Source organism: Bufo bufo, chromosome 11 (genome assembly GCF_905171765.1).
Source record: "Bufo bufo chromosome 11, aBufBuf1.1, whole genome shotgun sequence".
Lineage (NCBI taxonomy): Eukaryota > Metazoa > Chordata > Amphibia > Anura > Bufonidae > Bufo > Bufo bufo.
The window spans coordinates 36,862,765-36,884,449 of NC_053399.1; the positions used below are offsets into that span (position 1 = coordinate 36,862,765).

At 46.1% G+C, this 21,685-nt stretch overlaps 1 protein-coding gene across 4 annotated transcripts in view; it reads left to right on the forward strand.

The window, feature by feature from the left end:
- TMEM62 (transmembrane protein 62) overlaps window positions 1–21,685 on the forward strand; it is a 57,857-nt gene that overhangs the window by 7,495 nt on the left and 28,677 nt on the right. For 2 of the 4 annotated variants that reach the window (XM_040412765.1, XM_040412767.1), the window contains 9 exons: window positions 2,849–2,973; window positions 4,411–4,533; window positions 4,618–4,773; window positions 13,602–13,761; window positions 15,164–15,277; window positions 15,843–15,927; window positions 16,510–16,614; window positions 16,746–16,864; window positions 17,390–18,663. In XM_040412765.1, the coding sequence (XP_040268699.1) occupies window positions 2,849–2,973; window positions 4,411–4,533; window positions 4,618–4,773; window positions 13,602–13,761; window positions 15,164–15,277; window positions 15,843–15,927; window positions 16,510–16,614; window positions 16,746–16,864; window positions 17,390–17,716 (1,314 nt within the window). In that variant the 3' untranslated portion in view covers window positions 17,717–18,663. Of the gene's footprint in view, window positions 1–2,848; window positions 2,974–4,410; window positions 4,534–4,617; window positions 4,774–13,601; window positions 13,762–15,163; window positions 15,278–15,842; window positions 15,928–16,509; window positions 16,615–16,745; window positions 16,865–17,389; window positions 18,664–21,685 lie in introns of those variants that run through there. The other 2 variants (XR_005774936.1, XM_040412766.1) reach the window with 2 other exon arrangements.

Genomic DNA, 21,685 nt, shown 5'->3' on the forward strand with positions numbered 1-21,685 from the left:
AAAGGCCCCTTTTACACTACTAGATTTAGCAAACGATTGTCGGGAAGGAATCGTTCCTTCCCAGTAAGCGCCTGTTCCTCAGTAAAGGAGACTGCTGGATTTACACGCAGTGATCTCCTCCACAGTATGGGCAGGAGCGATCTCTAATGCCCTTGCTCATCTCTATACAGAATTATTCTTTGCCGGCAGCAGAGTCTCTTTAGACTGCACGATCTGCTGCTGGTAAATGACCATGGAGGTTTGGACAAGTGTTTCACTCGTTGTCGGGTAATCAGCGGCCCCTTGAGGCTAAATGCACACGATCAGGACTGCGTGCGTATTTTACGCCCAGATTTGTCTGTTGAAAATCCGTACCGTAGGTCATGTACAATGTATTCTATGAGAATTTGAAGTTATCTTGTACACAATGCAGTGTGCGGATTTTAAAATGCGCAGCATGTCAATTTATTTTATTTTTCTTGACTGAATTTCATTCACTTCAATGGGGAGAGTAAAATCCGTACGTGGAAAATCCGCACCAAATCCACATGCAAATCTACGTGTAAATCCACACAGATTTCAGTGCAGATTCTCCGCACATAAATCCTGAATGTGTGCATTTACCTTTAGGCCTCTTTCACACTACCATTTTTTCCGTTTTGCGGGCCGTTTTTTGCGTTCCGTATACGGTGTACTCCGTATGCATTCCGTTTCCGTATTTCCGTTCCGTTGAAAGATAGAACATGTCCTATTATCACGTTTCGTGGCTCCATTCAAGTCAATGGGTCCTCAAAAAAAACGGAACACATACGGAAATGCATCCGTATGTCTTCCGTATCCGTTCCGTTTTTGCATATGTTATGCCCAGTTCAATTTTTTCAATGTAATTACTGTATACTCTATATGCCATACGGAAAAACGGAAGGGAAGAACGGAAACAAAAAAACGGAACAACGGATCCGTGAAAAACGGACCGCATAACGCTGAAATAGCCATACGGTAGTGTGAAAGACGCCTTAGGGTCCATTTACACGTCCGCAAAATGGGTTCAGACCCGTTCATTTTCAGTGGGGCCGGAATGTGCTGTCCTCATCCGCATTTGCGGATACGCACTTCCGCATCCGTGCTTCCGTTTCCGCAAAAAAATAGAACATGTCCTATTCTTGTCCGCAATTGTGGACAAGATTAGGCATTTTCTATTATAGTGCCGGAGATGTGCGGTCCGCAAATTGCGGAATGCACATTGCCAGTGTCCGTGTTTTGCGGATCCGCAAAACACTTACGGACGTGTGAATGGACCTTTACACTGGCAGATAATCGCTAACGAGTGTTCCTACAAATGCTTGGCCAGTGTAAAGCGTCCTTTACCTGCACCCTGCTGTTGGGTCATGGGGCAGCAGAGACCGATGAGTCATGTAGGCCTCAAAGGTGAGTGTCTGTATATGACTTTGAGATACACCAGCCCTTCTAATAATGTTCTAATGGACCTAGCCTCTACAACTTTATTATTTCCATGCTGCTCATATATAATTTTCCCCTCCCTTGCGTTTATGAACTTACTGGCTGCGTTCCTTATCACCGTGGTAGGAAGACCATTATGGGGACCTTTGAAGCTACTTTCATATTTGCGTTTAAATTTTCCGGTATTGAGATCCGGCAGAGGATCTCAATACCGAAGAAAAATGCTTCCGTTTTGTTTCCATTCATTGTCAATGGGAACAAAACTGAATACAACAGTATGCTCCAAAATGCATGCTGTTGCGTTCCCAGACCGGAGAGCAAACCGCTTTTCTTTCCGTCATGGGATACTGAGCAAAATGGATACGACATGAAACATAATGCAAGTCAATGGTGCCGGATTCGTTTTCTCAGACACAATAGAAAATGGATCCGTCCCCCACTGACTTTCAGTGGAGTTTTTGACTGTTCCATCATTGCTATGTTAAAGATAATACACCCGGATCCGTTCATAATGGATGCAGATGGTTGTATTAGGCTTTCACACTTGCGTTTTGTGTGGATCTGTCATGGACGGATCCGTTCAGATAATACAGACGTCTGCATCCGTTCAGAACGGATCCGTTTGTATTATCTTAACATAGCCGAGACGGATCCGTCTTGAACAGCATTGAAAGTCAATGGAGGACGGATCCGTTTTCTATTGTGCCAGATTGTGTCAGTGAAAACGGATCCGTCCCCATTGACTTACATTGCGTGCCAGGACGGATCCGTTTGGCTCCGTTTCATCAGATGGACACCAAAACGCCGGCAAGCAGCGTTTTGATGTCCGTCTCCAAAGCAGAATGGAGACTGATCGGAGGCAAACTGACGCATTCTGAGCGGACCCTTTTCCATTCAGAATGCATTAGAATGCAAACTGATCCGTTTTGGACCGCCTGTGAGAGCCCTGAATGGATCTCACAAACGGAAAGCCAAAACGCCAGTGTGAAAGTAGCCTTATCTGTCACTGAAGCGCTTTTGCTGATCCCTGCCGGAGCCAGCAGAAACGCTAATGTGAAAGTCGCCTTAATCAGGAGCTTCCGAATTGTTGCAGTTGCCTTTTGGAAACCAGCTGGATTCTCAGACTTGGTGATGCCAGATTAATGGAATATTACCATGCATTGCATCCTGTTAAATGCCTGATTTTTCTCTGTTTTCAAAGCCAGAAAAAGATGCTATAATGAACCAATGAGGAGATGGTCATTTCCACTCTTGTTCTATGTGACTATGAAGTATTCAGCCAGTTTGGTTAAATAGGAGCCTCGGAGAATAAGAAATTCTCCACTTCTTATTCTTTATAGCATCGTGTTCATTTAGGGACGTGACATCCAGCGATTTAATAATGATGTTCTGTTGCGTTCTCTTTTAGAGCCAGATGCAGAAGTTGTCCATGCTCGCCGCTGAGAGCCTCCATAGTAATCAGTCGGTGTGGTTTGGCCATTATCCATCTTCGACCATTGTGTCGCCTTCTCCTGGCATCCGGGCAGTCATGAGGTGGGTCATACCAGCACTGTACAAGGATACAGTAGTATTGTTCTGCATGGAATAGATGGTCATGTATGGCTCTGCAGCTGTTGTAACATGATATCAGGGCTTGTTAGCTGCAGAGCGTTTCATGGGGTAATGTTTAACCCTTCCGCTGCCAAGGACACGTTGGCAGTGGAAGGGTAGCTGCAATACTCGGGACGCAGCACCGGTTTGGGGTCAGAGAGTAGGGTGGCATGCTTTTCTTTCTGGTTCTGTGTCTGTCTGTGTAGGGAGGAGGGAGTTGTATGTGAGAACAGGGAGAAAGGAGGCATCTGCCATATTCTCTACAGCCGTCCAGTCACCCCAGGGCTGTGGTTATCACCCACCCGCTCTCGCAATCCGATAGGTTATGTGCTGTATAATTGTTATAAATAGTAGGTTTATTTTTATTTTTTTATATACCAAAGGGGGAGGGTGAACCATTGCATATCAGATATCCCCGCTGCCAGTTGTCCACCCTGTAACGTTTACCAGCATCTGGATCACAGAGATCGTTGGTCTCTTCAGTGTCGATGATTTTATTTTTTATATTTTTATAACTGCGTATATAAATAGGCATGTATGACCTCTGTACATCTTTACATCTTATTTTTAGGAGTTGATATGTATATTAGGCTATGCTTGTAAAGCCATAGACTTTTTTTTTTTCCTTTTTTAGATTTTTTTTTTTCTTTAACATAATACAAAATTGCCTGAAGGTGCCCAGAAATGTAAAGAGCTTTCAGTGCAAAGGTGGTAATTTTTTTGTTTCTAGAAAATATAAGGGTATAGGGTAAAACGCGATTTTAAAAAGTATAATTAAAGGGATTGTCTAAGTATTTTTTAAAATTTTATTTTACCAAAGTGATGGGGGATCCAGCACGTGAGTGCTGAGGCCAGTGGGTGGCTGCAGCAGTATACAGAACATTACCTATCTGATGGCCGGTCTATTGTACTGTACTCGCCTGATGATGTGAGCACAGTACATTAAATCCGCGATCAGATAGGAACTGACTGTAGCATAAAAACCTATGATGCAATCAGTTCGAGTCAGGAGCAGCGGTTTGATGCCGTTTTCTAGACCAAGCACGGTTGTGCCTGTAAAGTTGGGAGACCTATCATCTTTGCTCATGAGTGTTGGGTACTGATGACCAGTCATTATGCAAACATTGTACATACTGAACATATTTTACATCCGCTGGTCCACTGCTGCTTGATATCTGCATATTATTTCATATCTGTGGTGGTCGTACGGGCAGAGGCAGAGGACAACACACTATGTAGTAGATCTCTAAGCTGTGGGAAATGGTCATTATCTGAAAGCGTATACTTAAGTAACATTTTATGGCCACTCATTATGAAGCCAGGCATAATCTGTACCACTTCTGGACATGCTGCAGGCTAACCTTGGGTTCTTGTCCACAGCTCAGCTGTGGCGTACATGTGTGGTCACCTGCACACACTAGGAGGCTTCGCCCCGGTCCTGCACTCCCAGCATCAACAAGGCACCTTAGAGCTGGAGTTGGGAGATTGGAAGGATAACCGAAGGTAAAACCTACTATGGACTATTCAATAAATCAAGTATGGGTATACAGGATGCTAGATCTCACGTCGTTACCCTTTTCTTTCCAGATATCGCATCTTTGCCTTTGATCACGACCTGTTCAGCTTCGTGGACCTGCAGTATGACAAATGGCCCGCCATCCTTATCACCAATCCGAAATCTGCGCTTTACACAAATCCTGCAGAGGAGCCTTTACGACGGATCCTCCACTCAACACATATCAGGTATTTCCATGAAAATAGCTTGCAGGTCATGAAGGCTGTCAGTGTGTACGGATAATAACGTGATCAGGTCCATTTTTTGAAATCCAGGAGAAGGCAGATCAATGGTGAAGTCCTTTGCAGCCAGTGAAAAATGAAGCAATGTCTTCTACAGTGGTTTTGTGTTTACATCTCCTATGCAAACCTATGTGTCTCTATGGTAACAGACCACAAACAAATCACCTGTAGTCTGATCCCGAACTTATACCCCTTTGCATCTGTCCCCTAATTCTCATATGTAGAGGAGTATGACTGCAGGGTGATGCCACACAAGGTGGTTTGTAGTTGTGCATGGACATAGATCCGTGTAGGAACTGTAGACACAAAACCATAGGAGTTTTGTAATGAATCCGGTTTTTAAAGTTGCCTAATTAAAGGGATTGTCTCATCTGGACATTTATGCCATATCCACAGGATGTGCCGTAAATATCCAATATGTGCAGGTCCTACCCCTGGAACCCGCTCCTAACTACAGAATGGGGCCCCATATTGCATGCCCGTGGATGCACAGCTTTCTCCATTTACTTCTGTGCGACCTCTGAAAATAGCCACGTGTTTACGCATTTATTTTAGCAGACGATTATTTTAGCAGAACTCCCACATCCTGTGGATATGCCATCAAGGTGTATGTGTGTGTGTGTGTATGTGTGTGTATATATATATATATATATATATATATATATATATATATATATATCAAAAAACGGAACAGCACCTCCTGAGACAAATCGCAGGTGCAAGCTACCCGGCATAATACAGCAAACAAAGAACAGTAGCAGCACACCACTATATGCGCTAAGACTAAGTGAACAGGTAAATGTGTGAACAGGGTCAAATACATGACATCACATTTACCTGTTCACTTAGTCTTAGCGCATATAGTGGTGTGCTGCTACTGTTTTTTGTTTGCTATATATATATATATACAGTGGGATGCGAAAGTTTGGGCAACCTTGTTAATCGTCATGATTTTCCTGTATAAATAGTTGGTTGTTACGATAAAAAATGTCAGTTAAATATATCATATAGGAGACACACACAGTGATATTTGAGAAGTGAAATGAAGTTTATTGGATTTACAGAAAGTGTGCTATATTTGTTTAAACAAAATTAGGCAGGTGCATAAATTTGGGCACTGTTGTTATTTTATTGATTCCAAAACCTTTAGAACAAATTATTGGAACTCAAATTGGCTTGACCCCTGACCTACATACACAGGTGAATCCAATTATGAGAAAGAGTATTTAAGGGGGTCAATTGTAAGTTTCCCTCCTCTTTTAATTTTCTCTGAAGAGTAGCAACATGGGGGTCTCAAAACAACTCTCAAATGACCTGAAGACAAAGAGTGTTCACCATCATGGTTAGGGGAAGGATACAGAAAGCTGTCTCATAGATTTCAGCCGTCTGTTTCCACAGTTAGGAACATATTGAGGAAATGGAAGACCACAGGCTCAGTTCAAGTTAAGGCTCGAAGTGGCAGACCAAGAAAAATCTCGGATAGACAGAAGCGGCGAATGGTGAGAACAGTCAGAGTCAACCCACAGACCAGCACCAAAGACCTACAACATCATCTTGCTGCAGATGGAGTCACTGTGCATCGTTCAACCATTCGGCGCACTTTACACAAGGAGATGCTGTATGCGAGAGTGATGCAGAGGAAGCCTTTTCTCCACCCACAGCACAAAAAGTGCCGCTTGAGGTGGGCTAAAGCACATTTGGACAAGCCAGCTTCATTTTGGAATAAGGTGCTGTGGACTGATGAAACTAAAATTCAGTTATTTGACCATAACAAGGGGCGTTATGCATGGAGGAAAAAGAACACAGCATTCCAAGAAAAACACCTGCTACCTACAGTAAAATATGGTGGTGGTTCCATCATGCTGTGGGGCTGTATGGCCAGTGCAGGGACTGGGAATCTTGTCAAAGTTGAGGGACGCATGGATTCCACTCAGTATCAGCAGATTCTGGAGACCAATGTCCAGGAATCAGTGACAAAGCTGAAGCTGCGCCGGGGCTGGATCTTTCAACAAGACAACGACCCTAAACACTTCTCAAAATCCACTAAGGCATTTATGCAGAGGAACAAGTACAACGTTCTGGAATGGCCATCTCAGTCCCCAGACCTGAATATAATTGAAAATCTGTGGTGTGACTTAGAGAGCTGTCCATGCTCGGAAGCCATCAAACCTGAATGAACTAAAGATGTTTTGTAAAGAGGAAAGGTCCAAAATACCTTCAACCAGAATCCAGACTCTCATTGGAACCTACAGGAAGCGTTTAGAGGCTGTAATTTCTGCAAAAGGAGGATCTACTAAATATTGAATTCATTTCTTTTTTGTGGTGCCCAAATTTATGCACCTGCCTAATTTTGTTTAAACAATTATAGCACACTTTCTGTAAATCCAATAAACTTCATTTCACTTCTCAAATATCACTGTGTGTGTCTCCTATATGATATATTTAACTGACATTATTTATCGTAACAACCAACGATTTATACAGGAAAATCATGACGAGTAACAAGGTTGCCCAAACTTTCGCATCCCACTGTATATAGCAATTAGATGCATTTAAGTAATGAAAAAAATACTTCTGTATAGAAATGCAAAGTCTTGAAGTATGAATTACTTGCCACATATCCTGTGCTCTCTTACATTAGTATATGGTTGATGGGGTTTCCTCTTTGATCCATTAAAACAGCCGCCAAGTATTTGTGTGAACAGATGCTTATGGTGGCCATAGATGAATTGCTTTTCTCGCTTATATCATTGGGGGACACAGACCATGGGTATAGCTGCTTGCTGCCACTAGGCTGAAAACGGTTAGCTTCTCCCCTGCCAACTAAACCCCCTCCGGCCAGGAGAGAGCCTTCAGTTTTTAGCTTAGTGTCGTAGGAGGCAGACCCCCTGCTCTGCAGGGTGGCTGTTATTCTTATTTTATTTTTATTTTATTTTTTAGGTTGTGGGTCCAGGGCTACTAAGAGCTCTGCATCCCCGGGGGGGCTGACCGGTGACGCTTATTCCACCGCTCTGCCCCCCACAAGAAGACAAAGTGGACCAGGAGGGCTGGACTCTCTAACGCTGCAGGGCACCGCCGACACGGGGGGAGTTAATCAGGTGTCGTTACACTGGACAGCGGGAGCGTTCCTATGTGGCTGCTTCTTCTTTTCGGCCTCAGCGATCGTCTGCGGCGGCGCTGCGCTTGCCACTGCCCATCCCCCTCTTGTTCTGGCCCCGAAGACCTCTCCCGTTCATACATGCCTTGGCCAGGACCCCTTCTCCTCCGGATCCCGGTAGCGCGGCAGCAGGGGGGGCGGAGCTTCGCGCCGTCGGTCCGTTCTTCCGCTGGGCGGCTGGAGGGGCGGAGCCTAATTTTTCCGCCGGCCGGAAGTACATCGCCCTTGCGCACGTTTCCAGCCTGAGAGGAACATCTCTCGCCGCAGATCGCTGCATCCTGCGCCTGGGGACACGTTCCAGCAAGGGTTAAACTGCTCCACTCTGGTAGGACCAGCGCTGCTCCCCTCCTCTGTGCCCTCTCTGGCCCCTGGCTCAGGTCATGTCGGACCCAGCGGATCCCGCGCCCCAGGTCCTTGGTAGGGCTACCCATTATAGCTGCACTTCATGCAATATGAAGTTTCCTAGGGGTCAGGCGAACCCCCTCTGTGCCTCATGCCAGGCCACCCAGAGTGTGCCGCCTCAGTCGCAGTCCACTGACGTGCACCCTTCTGCTGCAAGTATGGAACCGGAATCGGCCAAATTCCTGTTCTGGGCGGTGACTGACCTATTTAAGATCTCCCAATCCACCCTTTCCTTAATGGGTCGCTTGGTGGAGACGTCGTCACCTGCGCAACCTGCTCTCTCCCAGGGCGCACCATCCAGGAGCAGACACCCCAGCAAGCGTCCCAAGCAGGATGCATCGCCTTCTCCCAGTTCATGACGACTTTTCCATTCTCACCGCTAAAGCGTGGGAACAGCCAGGTTCACGTTTCCTGATCCCCAAGCGGCTGGATCTTCTTTATCCGTTCCCCCCGGATTGGGTGGGTAAGTGGTCTTCCCCTCCAAAGGTGGATCCGCTGGTGGCTCGCCTGGCCAAGAATACCACTATTCCGGTTGCGGACGGCTCCTCTCTGCAGGACTTGGTGGACCGGCGGGTCGAATCGCTGGCAAAGTCTGTTTTGTCTGCCACTCCGTCCCATTATCGCTTCAGTGTGGGTGGCTAAGGCGGTTTCTGAATGGGCCCTGCGCTTACATCAGGATTTAGACTCTGACCTTTCTCGCACAGAACTCCAGGCTCTGGCGGCCCAGATATCTCAGACGGGGAAGTACCTTTGCGAGGCGGCTCTGGACGCGGGCTCCATGGTCGCGCGGTCCTCCGCCGTCTCCATTTGGCGGGAACTCTGGCTAAAGGCCTGGCATGCCGATTCTTCTTCCAAGCGTTCCCTTCTCTCCCTTCCTTTCGCTGGTTCTCGTCTTTTTGGGCCCAAACTTGACAAAATAATTTCTGAGGCCACGGGTGGCAAAAGCACCCATCTTCCGCAGCCCAAACCCAAGCGTTCTTCCCAACCGCGTCCTTCCGCCGCTTCACGGGCACCCGCCCGGTGGCTCCCTCAACCGCAAGGCAGCCCACCCAGGAGCAAAGGCGGGAGCCTTCATTCAAGCTACAGCCAGCCTGGCGTTCCCGAGCGCAGCCTCAGCGCTCTTCCTCTGGCAAGCCATCCCCAGCATGAAGGTGCACCCCCACCTTCCTGGGTGGGGGGTCGGCTCCTTCATTTTCAGGAGATTTGGCAGGCCCACATCTCAGACGCCTGGGCGCTCGAGGTGGTCACTTCGGGCTACAAGTTGGAGTTCAAATCCATGCCTCCAAACGGTTTCTTTCTGTCCCGTCCCCCCAGGGAGCCGTCTCGTGCGGGAGCCTTCTTTCAAGCGGTTCAAGATCTGCTGGTCAGGGGAGTAATCTCCCCGTTCCGGCGAGGGAGCGGTTTCCCGGTTTTTACTCAAACCTTTTCATTGTGCCCAAGAAGGAGGGAGCTGTCTGCCCGGTGTTGGACCTCAAGATCGTAAACCGTTACCTTCGAGTGCGCCGTTTTCTCATGCAGTCTCTTCGCTCCGTGATAGCTTTTTTGGCACAAGGGGATATCCAGGACGCCTACCTGCACGTCCCCATCGCGATCGCCCACCAGCGGTTTTTGTGCTTCGCGGTCCACTCGGACCACTACCAGTTCGTCTCCCTGCCATTTGGTCTGGCGACTGCGCCGAGGGTGTTTACCAAGGTGCTCGCTCTGCTTATGGGCCTTCTTCGCTTCAGAGGCATTACTTTGATTCCGTACCTAGACGACATTCTCATCAAAGCGTCGTCGTTCCGGCAGTGCGAGGAGAGTCTGCAGATCATCTTGGACACCCTCGCCCGCTTTGGGTGGATAGTGAACCTTTGGAAATCCTCCCTGGTCCCGTCCACTCGGATTCGGTTCCTCGGTATGATTCTGGACTCCGGGGCAGCTCGGGTGCGTCTTCCAGCGGACAAGGTGAAGGACCTTCGCAGCGCAGTGCTCCTGTTGCTTCGGCAGCGCACAGTCTCCATCCGGACTTGTATGCGGGTGTTGGGCCTTATGGTGGCCTCGTTCGAGGCGGTGCCATTCGCTCAATTTTACACCCGATCTTTTCAGCGAGCGATCCTCTCGTCCCAGGAGTCCTTGGATCGTTGGTTTTCCCTTTCTCAACAGGTTCGGTCGGACCTCCATTGGTGGCTCACCCCAACTCACCTGGAGATGGGGAAGTCTTTCCTTCCGATCAGATGGACGGTCATTACGACCGACGCCAGTCTTCAGGGTTGGGGAGAAGTCTTAGGCACTCGGACTGCCCAGGGCGTATGGTCTCTGTCAGAGTCCAGACTATCCATCAATGTCTTGGAGCTTCGTGCAATTTTCCTCTCACTGCGCCATTGGTCTCCCCTCCTGCGGGGCCTTCATGTCCGAGTCCAGTCGGACAATGCCACAGCGGTGGCGTATGTCAACCATCAGGGGGGGACTCGCAGCTCGAACGTCTTGTCGGAGGCGGCGAAGATCCTCAGGTGGGCGGCGGTCCACATTCCCGGCGTTGTCAGATTTCCTGAGCCGGACGACGATAGACCCCGGGGAATGGTCTCTCCATCCGGAAGTATTCAACGTTCTCTGTCATCGCTGGGGACGGCCGGACGTGGATCTGATGGCTTCCGGTCTCAAGCTTCCGTGCTACTTCGCCCGCGCAAGGGATCCCGCAGCTTGCGGGGTGGACGCGTTCGTGGCGCCCCGTGGGACGGGTTCACTTTCCTCTGTCTTTCCGCCGTTGTCCCTCCTGCCTCGGATCCGTGCCGGGCATGGTATTCGGATCTTGTCCTCCTAATAGGGGTCCCTCTCAGACCCGATCTTCTGTCGCAAGGGCCCGCTTTCCACCCGAGTTTAAATACTCTACGTTTGACGGCGTGGCTCTTGAAACCTTCCTTTTGAAGCAGCGGGGTTTTTCCAATGCAGTGGTTCGGACGCTCATTCGGGCCAGGAAACCTACCTCTTCCAGGATCTATTATAGAACCTGGAAGTCCTTCCTTCGTTTCTGTGAGGAGCAGGGCCTTCTCCCTGCCGGCCGCTTCCTTCAGTCCGGACTGGAATTGGGCATGGTGCTCAGCTCCTTGAAGGGCCAGGTGTCGGCCCTTTCCATTTTCTTTCAGCGATCCTTGGCGGGACTAGGTCCTGTTAGGACCTTCCTTCAGGGCGTTGCGCACTCCGCGCCGCCTTACCGTCCCCCGCAGGGAACTACTTGGGTTCTCCTGGGCTCACTTCCACCGGGCGTCGGTGGCTCAGTTGTGTAAAGCCGCGACCTGGTCTTCCCTCCACACTTTTACGAAGTTTTGCAGAGTTCACACTCTCGCTTCTGCGGACGCCGCTCTGGGCCGCCTGGTCTTGCAGGCCGCAGTGTGATGGATGTCACGAGGTTCTCTACCTTGTTCGCTCTGTTTTATATTCCCTCCCCAGGGACTGCTTTAGGACGTCCCATGGTCTGTGTCCCCCAATGATATAAGCGAGAAAACGAGATTTTGTGAAACTCACCTGTTTCTCGCTTGATTCATTGGGGGACACAGCACCCACCCCGTTTTGGTCCGTTGACCGTGGAGTTGGTTGATGTGGTTATATCCTTCTGCTTCTCCTACTGCTTTTGCACAAACTGAAGGCTCTCTCCTGGCCGGAGGGGGTATAGCTGGCGGGGGAGGAGCTAACAGTTTTCAGCCTAGTTTCGCCTCCTAGTGGCAGCAAGCAGCTATACCCATGGTCTGTGTCCCCCAATGAATTAAGTGAGAAACAGATTTTACAGGCGAGTTTCACAAAATCTCGTTTTTCTGACCAATTTTGACAAGCAATCCATGTAGGGTCAGCGCGCTTCTGACCCTAATCCGTGCTCCATATTGTATACAAGAGGTTTTACATCATATCACATTCACAGATCCTTCCTGGTCCTCAGAAAATAATGGGATTGGCTGCCCCGCTGTCGGCACGTCTCAGCACAGACATTTTTAGCAAGCCTGCAGTTAGCGCAGTACAGCTATTTATACCTTGAACACTAAATCTAGAAATTATTAATAAAAGTAGACGGGAGATGAAGTTGCTCACATTCTGCTTGGCCTGACCCTGACTTCTGGAGACTTTTCTTCATGTTCCCACAACAGTCTTCTAAAATCCGAACACAAATGTTAATTTCCTCTTGATCCTTTGGATCCTTAGGATCAGACCAAGCAGACTGTACTGATACGGCCATGCACAGCCGATTACAGTGGCCATAAGGTTTGTTTTGTGGGTAAATCATACTACTAGAGCAGGGATCAGCAACCTCCGGCACTCCAGATGTTCTGAAACGACACTTCTATAGAAGTTGTGAGAACAGTCGAGTAAGTGTGCATGCTGGGAGTTGTAATTTCACAGCAGCTGGAGGGCCGAAGATTGCTGATCTATGAGCTAGGATATGCCATCAAAGTCAGATAGATGTAGGTCCCACTCCGAGACCCACAGCTATCTCCAGAACAGAACTGAAAGGGAACGAGAGTGCACCAGGCATGCTCAGCGTGCTCTTCATTCACTTCTATGGGAGTTCTAAAGGCTCATAGAAATGAATAGAGAACGCACCGTGCAAGCGCAGACAGTGCCCCATTCACTTCTGTGGGAATGCCAGAGATAGCTGTGTCAGTGCTTGGCTATTTTCGGGAGTCCCATAGAACAGAATGCGGGGCAGATGCGCATGTATGGCTGCTCACTGCTTACTTTGGGGGTCCTGTTCTGGAGATAGGTGTGGGTCCTACCTTTTGGCACCTCCACCTATCTGACATTGGTGGCATATTCTAGCAATATACTTAGCGGCCCTGGTCCTCTATCACATACAGAGGAATGTGGGATGGCTCATTCTATAGGTAAAACACTTTTACTTAGCACGTTTCACCTGTACACACTGCACAGTTTGAAGAAACCCATATAAAAGTCTTTATATATTTCTCATTGTTTGGATTTCTGTAGGACGCATTATACGATCATAGGAAAAAAGGATATAAAGGGAGGAATTGTGTGGTTTTTTTTTTATATACATTTAGATCTTTTCATCTTATGATGCTGCATAAAAGCATATTTTGGAAATGTTTTTCGAACTAAAATAAAATATTAAAATGTGTTACATTACATAGTAAAATACATGAAATACACTGCCCCCACGGTTTAAACCGCTTATAGACTGAAGCAATAATCCTCTAATAATTACGTTGTTTTTTTGTCCTTTCTTAAGAATCCTGGTATTTTCTCCGGACCCGATCACATCAGTAAAGGTGTTCATAGATGGAAATGTAGTAGGGGAGGCTGCGCACTCATCTGGTCCATTATATGTTTTAGAATGGATGGCTGAAAAATATAAGACTGGGCTCCATGAGATCAAAGTCCAAGTTGAGGTAAAAAGAATTGCGGCGCCTGCGAATGCAGTGGAACTCCAACTCTGACATATTCTGATGTTGGTACTAAATATCTAAAACTACAGTCTAATGGTCTTTACAGGAAAAATCCTACTCCATATAAAACCTCTTTCAGTATTGTCTATAAAACCGTGAGGATCTAATGGGGAGGGGGGTGACCTTTCTTGAATCCACTTTATTAGCTAAAGCCAAGAACCACATCCAGTTTGGCTCCTAACTCTAGAGGAGCAAAGAGGCCTTCAGGAAACAAACCATAAATACCAATTGCTTCAAATGGGTTCTCGGGGGCTATAATATTAATGGCCTATCCTCAGGATAGGTCATCTTTATCCGATTGGTGGGGGTCCGACTCCCAGTTTGAAGAGGCTGTCCAATGGGAACCGTGGCCTCCTCCTAGGATACCAAGCACAGCACTGAACATTGTTGGTATTGCATCCCAGGCATATGAATGGGACTGGGCTGCACATAGGCCACGCGACCACTGAAGGTGAAGTCACTGGCCAAGGAAGAGGCCACAGTGCTCAATAGAGTGCTGCAGCTTCTGATTGGAGAGGTGCCGGGAGTTGGACCCCCACTGATCGGACATTGACCTATCCTGAGGACGGGACATCGATATTGTACTCCCGGAAAACCCCTTTGATAGTTTGTTTTTCTAGATATTAAAGTTGGAGAAAAATATTTACTTTGCAGTTTCACATTAATAACAGTCGATCTCAGGGACTCCCCTAAAATACCTTCACCTTGATGAGTCTCAGTATGTCCCACCCCAGTGATATAGGCAATGACTTTAGATACCTATCCACAGAAGATTGCTTTCGTATTGAATTTATCTCTCCGCTGCCATTTTATTTTTTCAAATCTTTTTTTTTGCTTTAATTTACCATTAAAGAGGACCTTTCACCGATTATGACAATGTGAACTAAGTATACAGACATGTAGAGCGGCGCCCGGGGATCTCACTGCACTTACTATTATCCCCGGGCGCCGCTCCGTTCTCCCGCTATGCCCTCCGGTATCTCCGCTCACTAAGTTATGGTAGGCGGAGTCTGCCCTTGTTCTTCTGTAGTGGCGGCCAATCGCATTGCTGAGCTCACAGCCTGGGAGAAAATAACCTCCCAGGCTGTGAGCTCTGCGCTGCGATTGGCCAGCGCTAGAGCATAACAAGGGCAGACTCCGCCTACCATAACTTAGTGACTGGAATCTCTGCCTACCATAACTTAGTGAGCGGAGATACCGGAGGGCATAGCGGGAGAACGGAGCGGCGCCCGGGGATAATAGTAAGTGCAGTGAGATCCCCGGGCGCCGCTCTCCATGTCTGTATACTTAGTTCATAGGGTAAGAATCGGTGAAAGGTCCTCTTTAATGTTGTTATCCTTGACAGGATGCCGCAGAAAGAAGTGGATCTAGAAGCCACTTGTTCAGCTTAGAAGATGATGCTGACGTCAGCTTTAGCATTTTTCCATCTCTAATTCTTCTTATGGATCACTATGTTTTGGTAAGTTACATGTTCTACAATGGAACTCTATGGTGCCATAAAACTAAAACCGTACTAAAAAAACAAAAACATTTTTTTGATTGGGGGTCTTACACAGTTCCAATTGAAATCAGTAATCTGTTTGTGTAATGCATGGACACCCCAGTTCAGCTCTGTTCACATGATATTTTTGGATTCTGGCTATAACCTGTGGATAGGGGATAGCTATCAGATCGTTGGGGGTGCTACCGCTGGGACCTCCACTGATCACGGGAACAGGAGCCCAGTACTATGTGAACCCCCCCTTCCTGAATTGAACAGATCGGCTGGTCAGAAATGAGCGCCGCTGCTCAAGAAGGTCTGCGCATGTTCTGGCGGCACAGGGGAGATCATAGACCAGCGTGAAAGACTGGTCTATGATAAATTTCCCCCCCCAAAGTGCTTGCATGGAAGCTAATGGTGGTCCTTTTATTATGTCTGATAACATGAGCTGGATTATTGTAGGTGCTTCACTTTGGTCACACATGTCTTGTATATGAAGCATTCTGAAGATGCAGGTAATGTCATTGTGCTTTCTCTTCCCCAGTCACAGGTCCTGTTCATTCTGATCGTACTGAGTCAGCTCATTTTACTGATTGTTTTCCGTATCAGAAGGCGAACCGTTCTTAGGGGTACGTACCGGGTCATTTATTGTCTAGCACTCATCTTTAGTGCCTTCATCCACGGATTTAGGGTCTTTTATAGGGAAGAAGGGGCCAGAGAGCAAAAATAAAGTTGGTCCGTGCACCATACTCCTTCTCTTGTGCTGCGCAGGAGAGCACAGGGCTGCTTGCAATTCCCATCTCTGAACCTCAAGTTGGCTCAACTTATCATCTGCTAAAATTTGTGTCATCTATTGAAATGGAGAGACCCTCGCACAGACTCCTTTCATGCTGGGTGTTAACAGTTGGGGGGGTGTCCCTGTGCAGTCTGACATCATCCAAGCGGCGCCGCTATTGTCAGACTCTGCAGGGACACCCTCCCAGCGGGTAACACTCAGCTTGGACCTTAACTGCGGACTGCTCACAACTTCTACATAAACTTCTAGTAGGAATAAGAAAATAGTGGCATAGCATAGGGTCATAAGAATAGATGCTCCAGAATTGTTAGTGCACGGGAAATGCATGTAGTTACTAAAACAGCATATTATACTCCCAGATCTGCTCTCTGACATTTAAAATCTTATCAATATTTCTTTTTTTTTTTTTTTTAAGGCCCCCCTGGATGCTTCACCCTGGCCTCCTTCTCCGTGCATGTGCTATGTAAATGCAATACTTTCTTCTACGCCATCTTACTGCTCAACCTCTACACAGCAGTAGGTAAGTAGAACCTATCATATATAAGTAGCACTTTATTATAGTGATCCTTTTTAAAATGTAATAATTGTCTCCATAATCAGATGCTTTCTCTATAAGTGTTGTGGAGATAAGACTTTATCATTAACTTTCAGGACCCTGGTTCATTGGAGAAATAATTGATGGCCATGTCGGAGCGTGCTTTGCATTTGGAGTGGTTGTTGGAGGCCATTTCTTACAAGGAAGCCTGACGTATATGGTTGGAATAACGCAGGTTTGTGATGAGATAGCACGTCCTTCATACAAGCATTTATTAGCCATACACATAGAAAATTATTTAATGAATGAATCAAATTAATATTATTCATTGCTTGTCCTCGTTTCTAGAATTTTCCGTGAAAAGTATTGATCATTTATCCACATGATGGGTGATAAATAGTGGACCACAAGAGGTCTGACTGTCGGACCCACAGCGATCCCAAGAAAGGGAAAGGGTCCAGAAGTTTCCTCTCTGACTGCAGCAGTAGTGCGCATGTTGGTCCGCCAGTACATTCACTTCTATGGGACTGACATAGTCTGTGCTCCGTTAGTCCCATGCATTTCAAAGGAACAGTGGGCCGACATGTGCACTACCGCTCCATTCTTACAGGGACCTTGGTGGACTCCTCGTTCACTGGATTGCTGGAGGTCCTATGTATCCTCTATTCTGTGGTTGGGTAATATATATTATTATGTGATTATGTGATTAGTTATAGCTACCCTATAATTTATTTTGCTTTTATGTGTTAATTCTTTGCAGATGGTTTTCTTTAATATTCCCATGACCATGTATCTCTGCTGGTGTCTGCTGCTGCGGTGTAGAGGCTTTGGTTTCTTCTCCCACCTGAAGAATAGTAGGAAGATTGTCTGCATTCCCATACACCTCTTCATCTTTCTTTTGCTGGCATGGCAGACCTACTCAGTCTTCTTCTTGATGTTAACCTATGGCACCTTGGCGGCCTTCCTTTCCCCAATGAAGCTGTGGCTGGTGGTAGCCACGCTGGTGTTGGGAAGGAGAGTATGGGTATACAACTCTGCAGAACTGAGATCATACACAATTGAGCTAAAGAATTGCCAAAGTACTTGATCCAAGCTCACCCTGACGCCTATAACAGGTCGGTTGTTGTGTGGTGCATTCGAATACTATAATCCGAAACAACACATAGCACGCACAGTCGCACACCAAGCGGTACCGGGACAGTTTACTACTTCCACTAGTTTTTATTTGCTGGATATTTTTCTTCACATGAATCAAGTACATCAACTGTCAGATTGGATTCAGTCGGTCAGAGCATACTGGAAGGTGTCAAATAGCAGAAGGAGAAAAACGTATTCAGATGCACAATGCACACTTTGAACTGTCCAACAAATAGCACAAGGTAATATTTTAAAGGGAATGTATCATATAATGACATCTTTTGTTAAATCATGTTTTTATTAAAACTTTTTATTTGAAAAGTAAACCTTGAACTATTACACTGGCCACTGGAGGACACACAATAAGGTGACACGTCCTGCTTTTTGCAGCTCTCTTGTCACCTTTGCCACATAGACTGGGACAGAGTCGGCAGAGAATAATTTAAACAGAATCTGTCAGCTGTGCTGACTGGTCCGGTTTAGTAATTACTGACCGGTCCTCTTTAATCCAAAATGGCAGCACCCTAAATTTTTTTAAATTTTTTTTAAAAGTGTTAGCTTCAATCCATAGTCAGCAATCCAGTAGAATGATCTACTAGATTGCAGACTATGGATTAATGGAAACCCGTTGTTCACCTTTGTTTCATTTTGGACTATTTGAGGAGCTATTTGGACTTGGCTCCCATCTGGGCGAGCACCAACCCTTCTCTATATAGACAATGCGTGCTGTATTCTTTTTCTTTTAGGTCCCCTTGAATCACAGTTCTATTATACTTCTGCCTAGATGACACAAGATAGCAATGAGGCCTCATGCACACGAATATATCTAACGCAGATTCACAAAATTCTGATGAGGTCCGTGTTGCATCTGTTTTTTTTGGGGGGGAACCAATTACGGTAACTTTTAATGGGTCCTTGGACTGCATTTTGGGGGCAAGAATAGGACGTTCTATCTTTTCTGCATCCGTATGTCCGTTCTGCAAGGACATAGAACATGTCTTGTACTTGGCTGCGGGCCACGGCTCCATTGAACTCAACGGGTCAGCAGAAAAACAGATGCAACATGGAAGGCATATTCTATTATAGTGCCGGCGATGCGCGGTCCCCAAAATGCGGAACGCACATTGCCGGTGTCCGTGTTTTGCGGATCAGAGGATCCGCGAAATACATACGGATTTGTGAATGGACCCTTATTGTTATATGTTGTGCGCATGAGGCCTCGCATCCATCTACCCTGTCTCTTGGATAGGGGGCTGTGTGCAATCACTTTTCTGGAGACTGGAGTCTACTAACATATGTCTTACAATTGACGCCCATTCATTACAACTGCCAAAATGCATGCACGTCCTGCAGCAGTGTGTATGTAGATAGTACAGGAAGGAAGTGCGTGTCTCCAATATGGCTGCACTGGTAACGTTTTTAAAAATCTAAAATGAATAGCAGCATTTGAACTAATATATGTTCTTTAATTCAATGAGACTAAAATTACCGTTAATATATGATACATTCCCTTTAACAATAATTCAGTGACCTATTGATATAATCTAATAACCTATTAATATAGGTATTAGGAGAAAATCTGCAACGAACCAAAACAAGGGGAACAGAAAATTGTAAGTGGAGAAGAAAGTATAATCTTATATAAGGTGATTTACTGTTTGTATTATATATAACTTAATGGGCATTTGAAGATTGTTCTATAGGCTGCTATATTTAAAATGGTTGTCCATCCTTTAAGTGATTTAACAGTAAAACAGTGTATACATCTCTGACCTATCAAAAGGGGAATTGGGACAAAATTTGCACCGTACTAAAACGAACAGAACAGAAAATAGTAATCTTGTATAAGGTGATTTGAGATTATAAGATCTGCTTTTTTTTTTTTTTTTTTTTTAATAATGTACAAGTTAATGGGCATTTGAAGATCCTTCTATAGGCTGCTATATTTAAAGGGATTGTCCAGCCTTTACTGAGTGATGGCCTATCCTAAGTATAGGTCATTACTAGCTGATCAGCGGGGGTCCGATCAGCTGTTGTGGTGTAACTCCGTTGTTGGTGTTTGGCAGCCAAACTACACAGCTCCTGCATTATGAGAAAAAAAAATGGCCGCCGTCCTATTAGTGCACACAGAACCTGTCCTAATAACACAGCAGAACAAGTTACTTCAAAAGACTGAGCTAAAGAGCTGCCTCGTCCTCCTCTCTGCTTGTCAGGCATTATGATCCTGAATACCGGTGATTCAGAGATTCAGCTGAAGATCTTATCAGCTGTATTCAGGATCATAATCCCTGACAAGCAGAGCACAGAGGAGGATGGGGCGGCTCTTTACCTCAGTGTTGTGAAGTATCTTGTCCTGCTGTGTGATTAGGACAGGTTTTGTGTGAACTAATCGGACGGCGGCCATTTTATTTCTCCTGATGATTGCTCCCTAAACAAACCGAGCCATTATAACTAATGAAATATATTTGGGAATATATTTATCATCATAAAGTAAACATAACAAAACCTATAAAAAAATAAAGATCCTAAAATCCATATTTATTCATTTCCTTTATACAAAGGTCACACTCTTAATAATTATTGCAGCCCTAATCAATAGGTAGGTATATAATGAAAAAAAGATATATAAAGTGTGTGTGTGTGTGTGTGTGTATATATGTATGTATGTATATATATATATATATTATCCGAAAACTAGGGATGATATAGGACAAGGCGGGGTTAGGGAGAATCAAGGATTTCCCAGTGGGTTACTTTTCCCTACCGAGACCCTATCTAAATCTTTAGCCTGGAGACAACGCCCGTCTTCGTGCCTATCCTGTCTCACCCTGATAGGCCCTAATTGTACAAGTTATTCCCTTCTTTTTACCCAAACGCGTTTCCCCCAACTCTGGTTCCTCAGGGGGTCCATATAAGAGGAATATAACGGCCAAAGTCACAATAGTAAATAATAAAGATAATAAGTGTTGATGAAAGAAAAAGAAAAAATTAAGAGATTGGTTACATAGATGCACGATTTTGGGGGGGAACACACATCACATGGGGTATCAGGTGATCCAGATAAAACGGTTCCACCTAAGATAGAAAATGACTGTACATACTGTCAAAAAGCAGATAAACTTGGGCTGTGGCATTAAGATAATAGCGCCACAAGCCACTACTCACATGTGATGATCCCCCATGGCGTATCTTGATCTCCAAAGGTGACTGATGCTGCAGAGACATGGGACATCCACTACTGGGTTTAAATAGCGGCGTCCAATGGTCCTTCCACTCGATGAAAAGGCCATTTCCGGCCGGTGGAAACGCACCGCCGCGTACTCGCGGGCGTATAGGAGGATAAAATGGAGCGCAGCCACATATATATTTAGCGCACACACCTTCAAAGAGAGGGGGGCGGGGTGATGTTGAGGGGTGTACTGAAGGAGGATAGAAGGTGCAGGATCTAAACTAGACCTGATCACCAACCAAAGAAGGGAGAATCTTTTTTTTAAAGAAAGGCGGGGGAAAAGTGGAGAAAAGGAACCAAACATGTAGATATCCAGTATTTTATACCCCACGGCCCTAAATAGTCACCCCACATTCAACGAACCCTCTCCTTTAGTTTCAACCCCTCCAGATGCTCAGTGTCAGTTCAATTATTCACTCTCAACCCCTCAAATCTGATCAATGTCCAGTATGCAAAGTTTCTGAAGAGATTATAATATTCCATATTAGCCCCCTGAGTCATTCATACCATATGCCAGCGGTCAGCAACCTTCGGCACTCCAGATGTGTTGAAACTACAACTCCCAGCATGCTCCATTCACTTCTATGGGAGTTCTCAGAATAGCTAAGCAAGTGTGCATGCTGGGAGTCGTAGTTTCACCACAGCTGGAGTGCCGAAGGTTGCTGATCCCTGCCATATGCTATCTCCCAT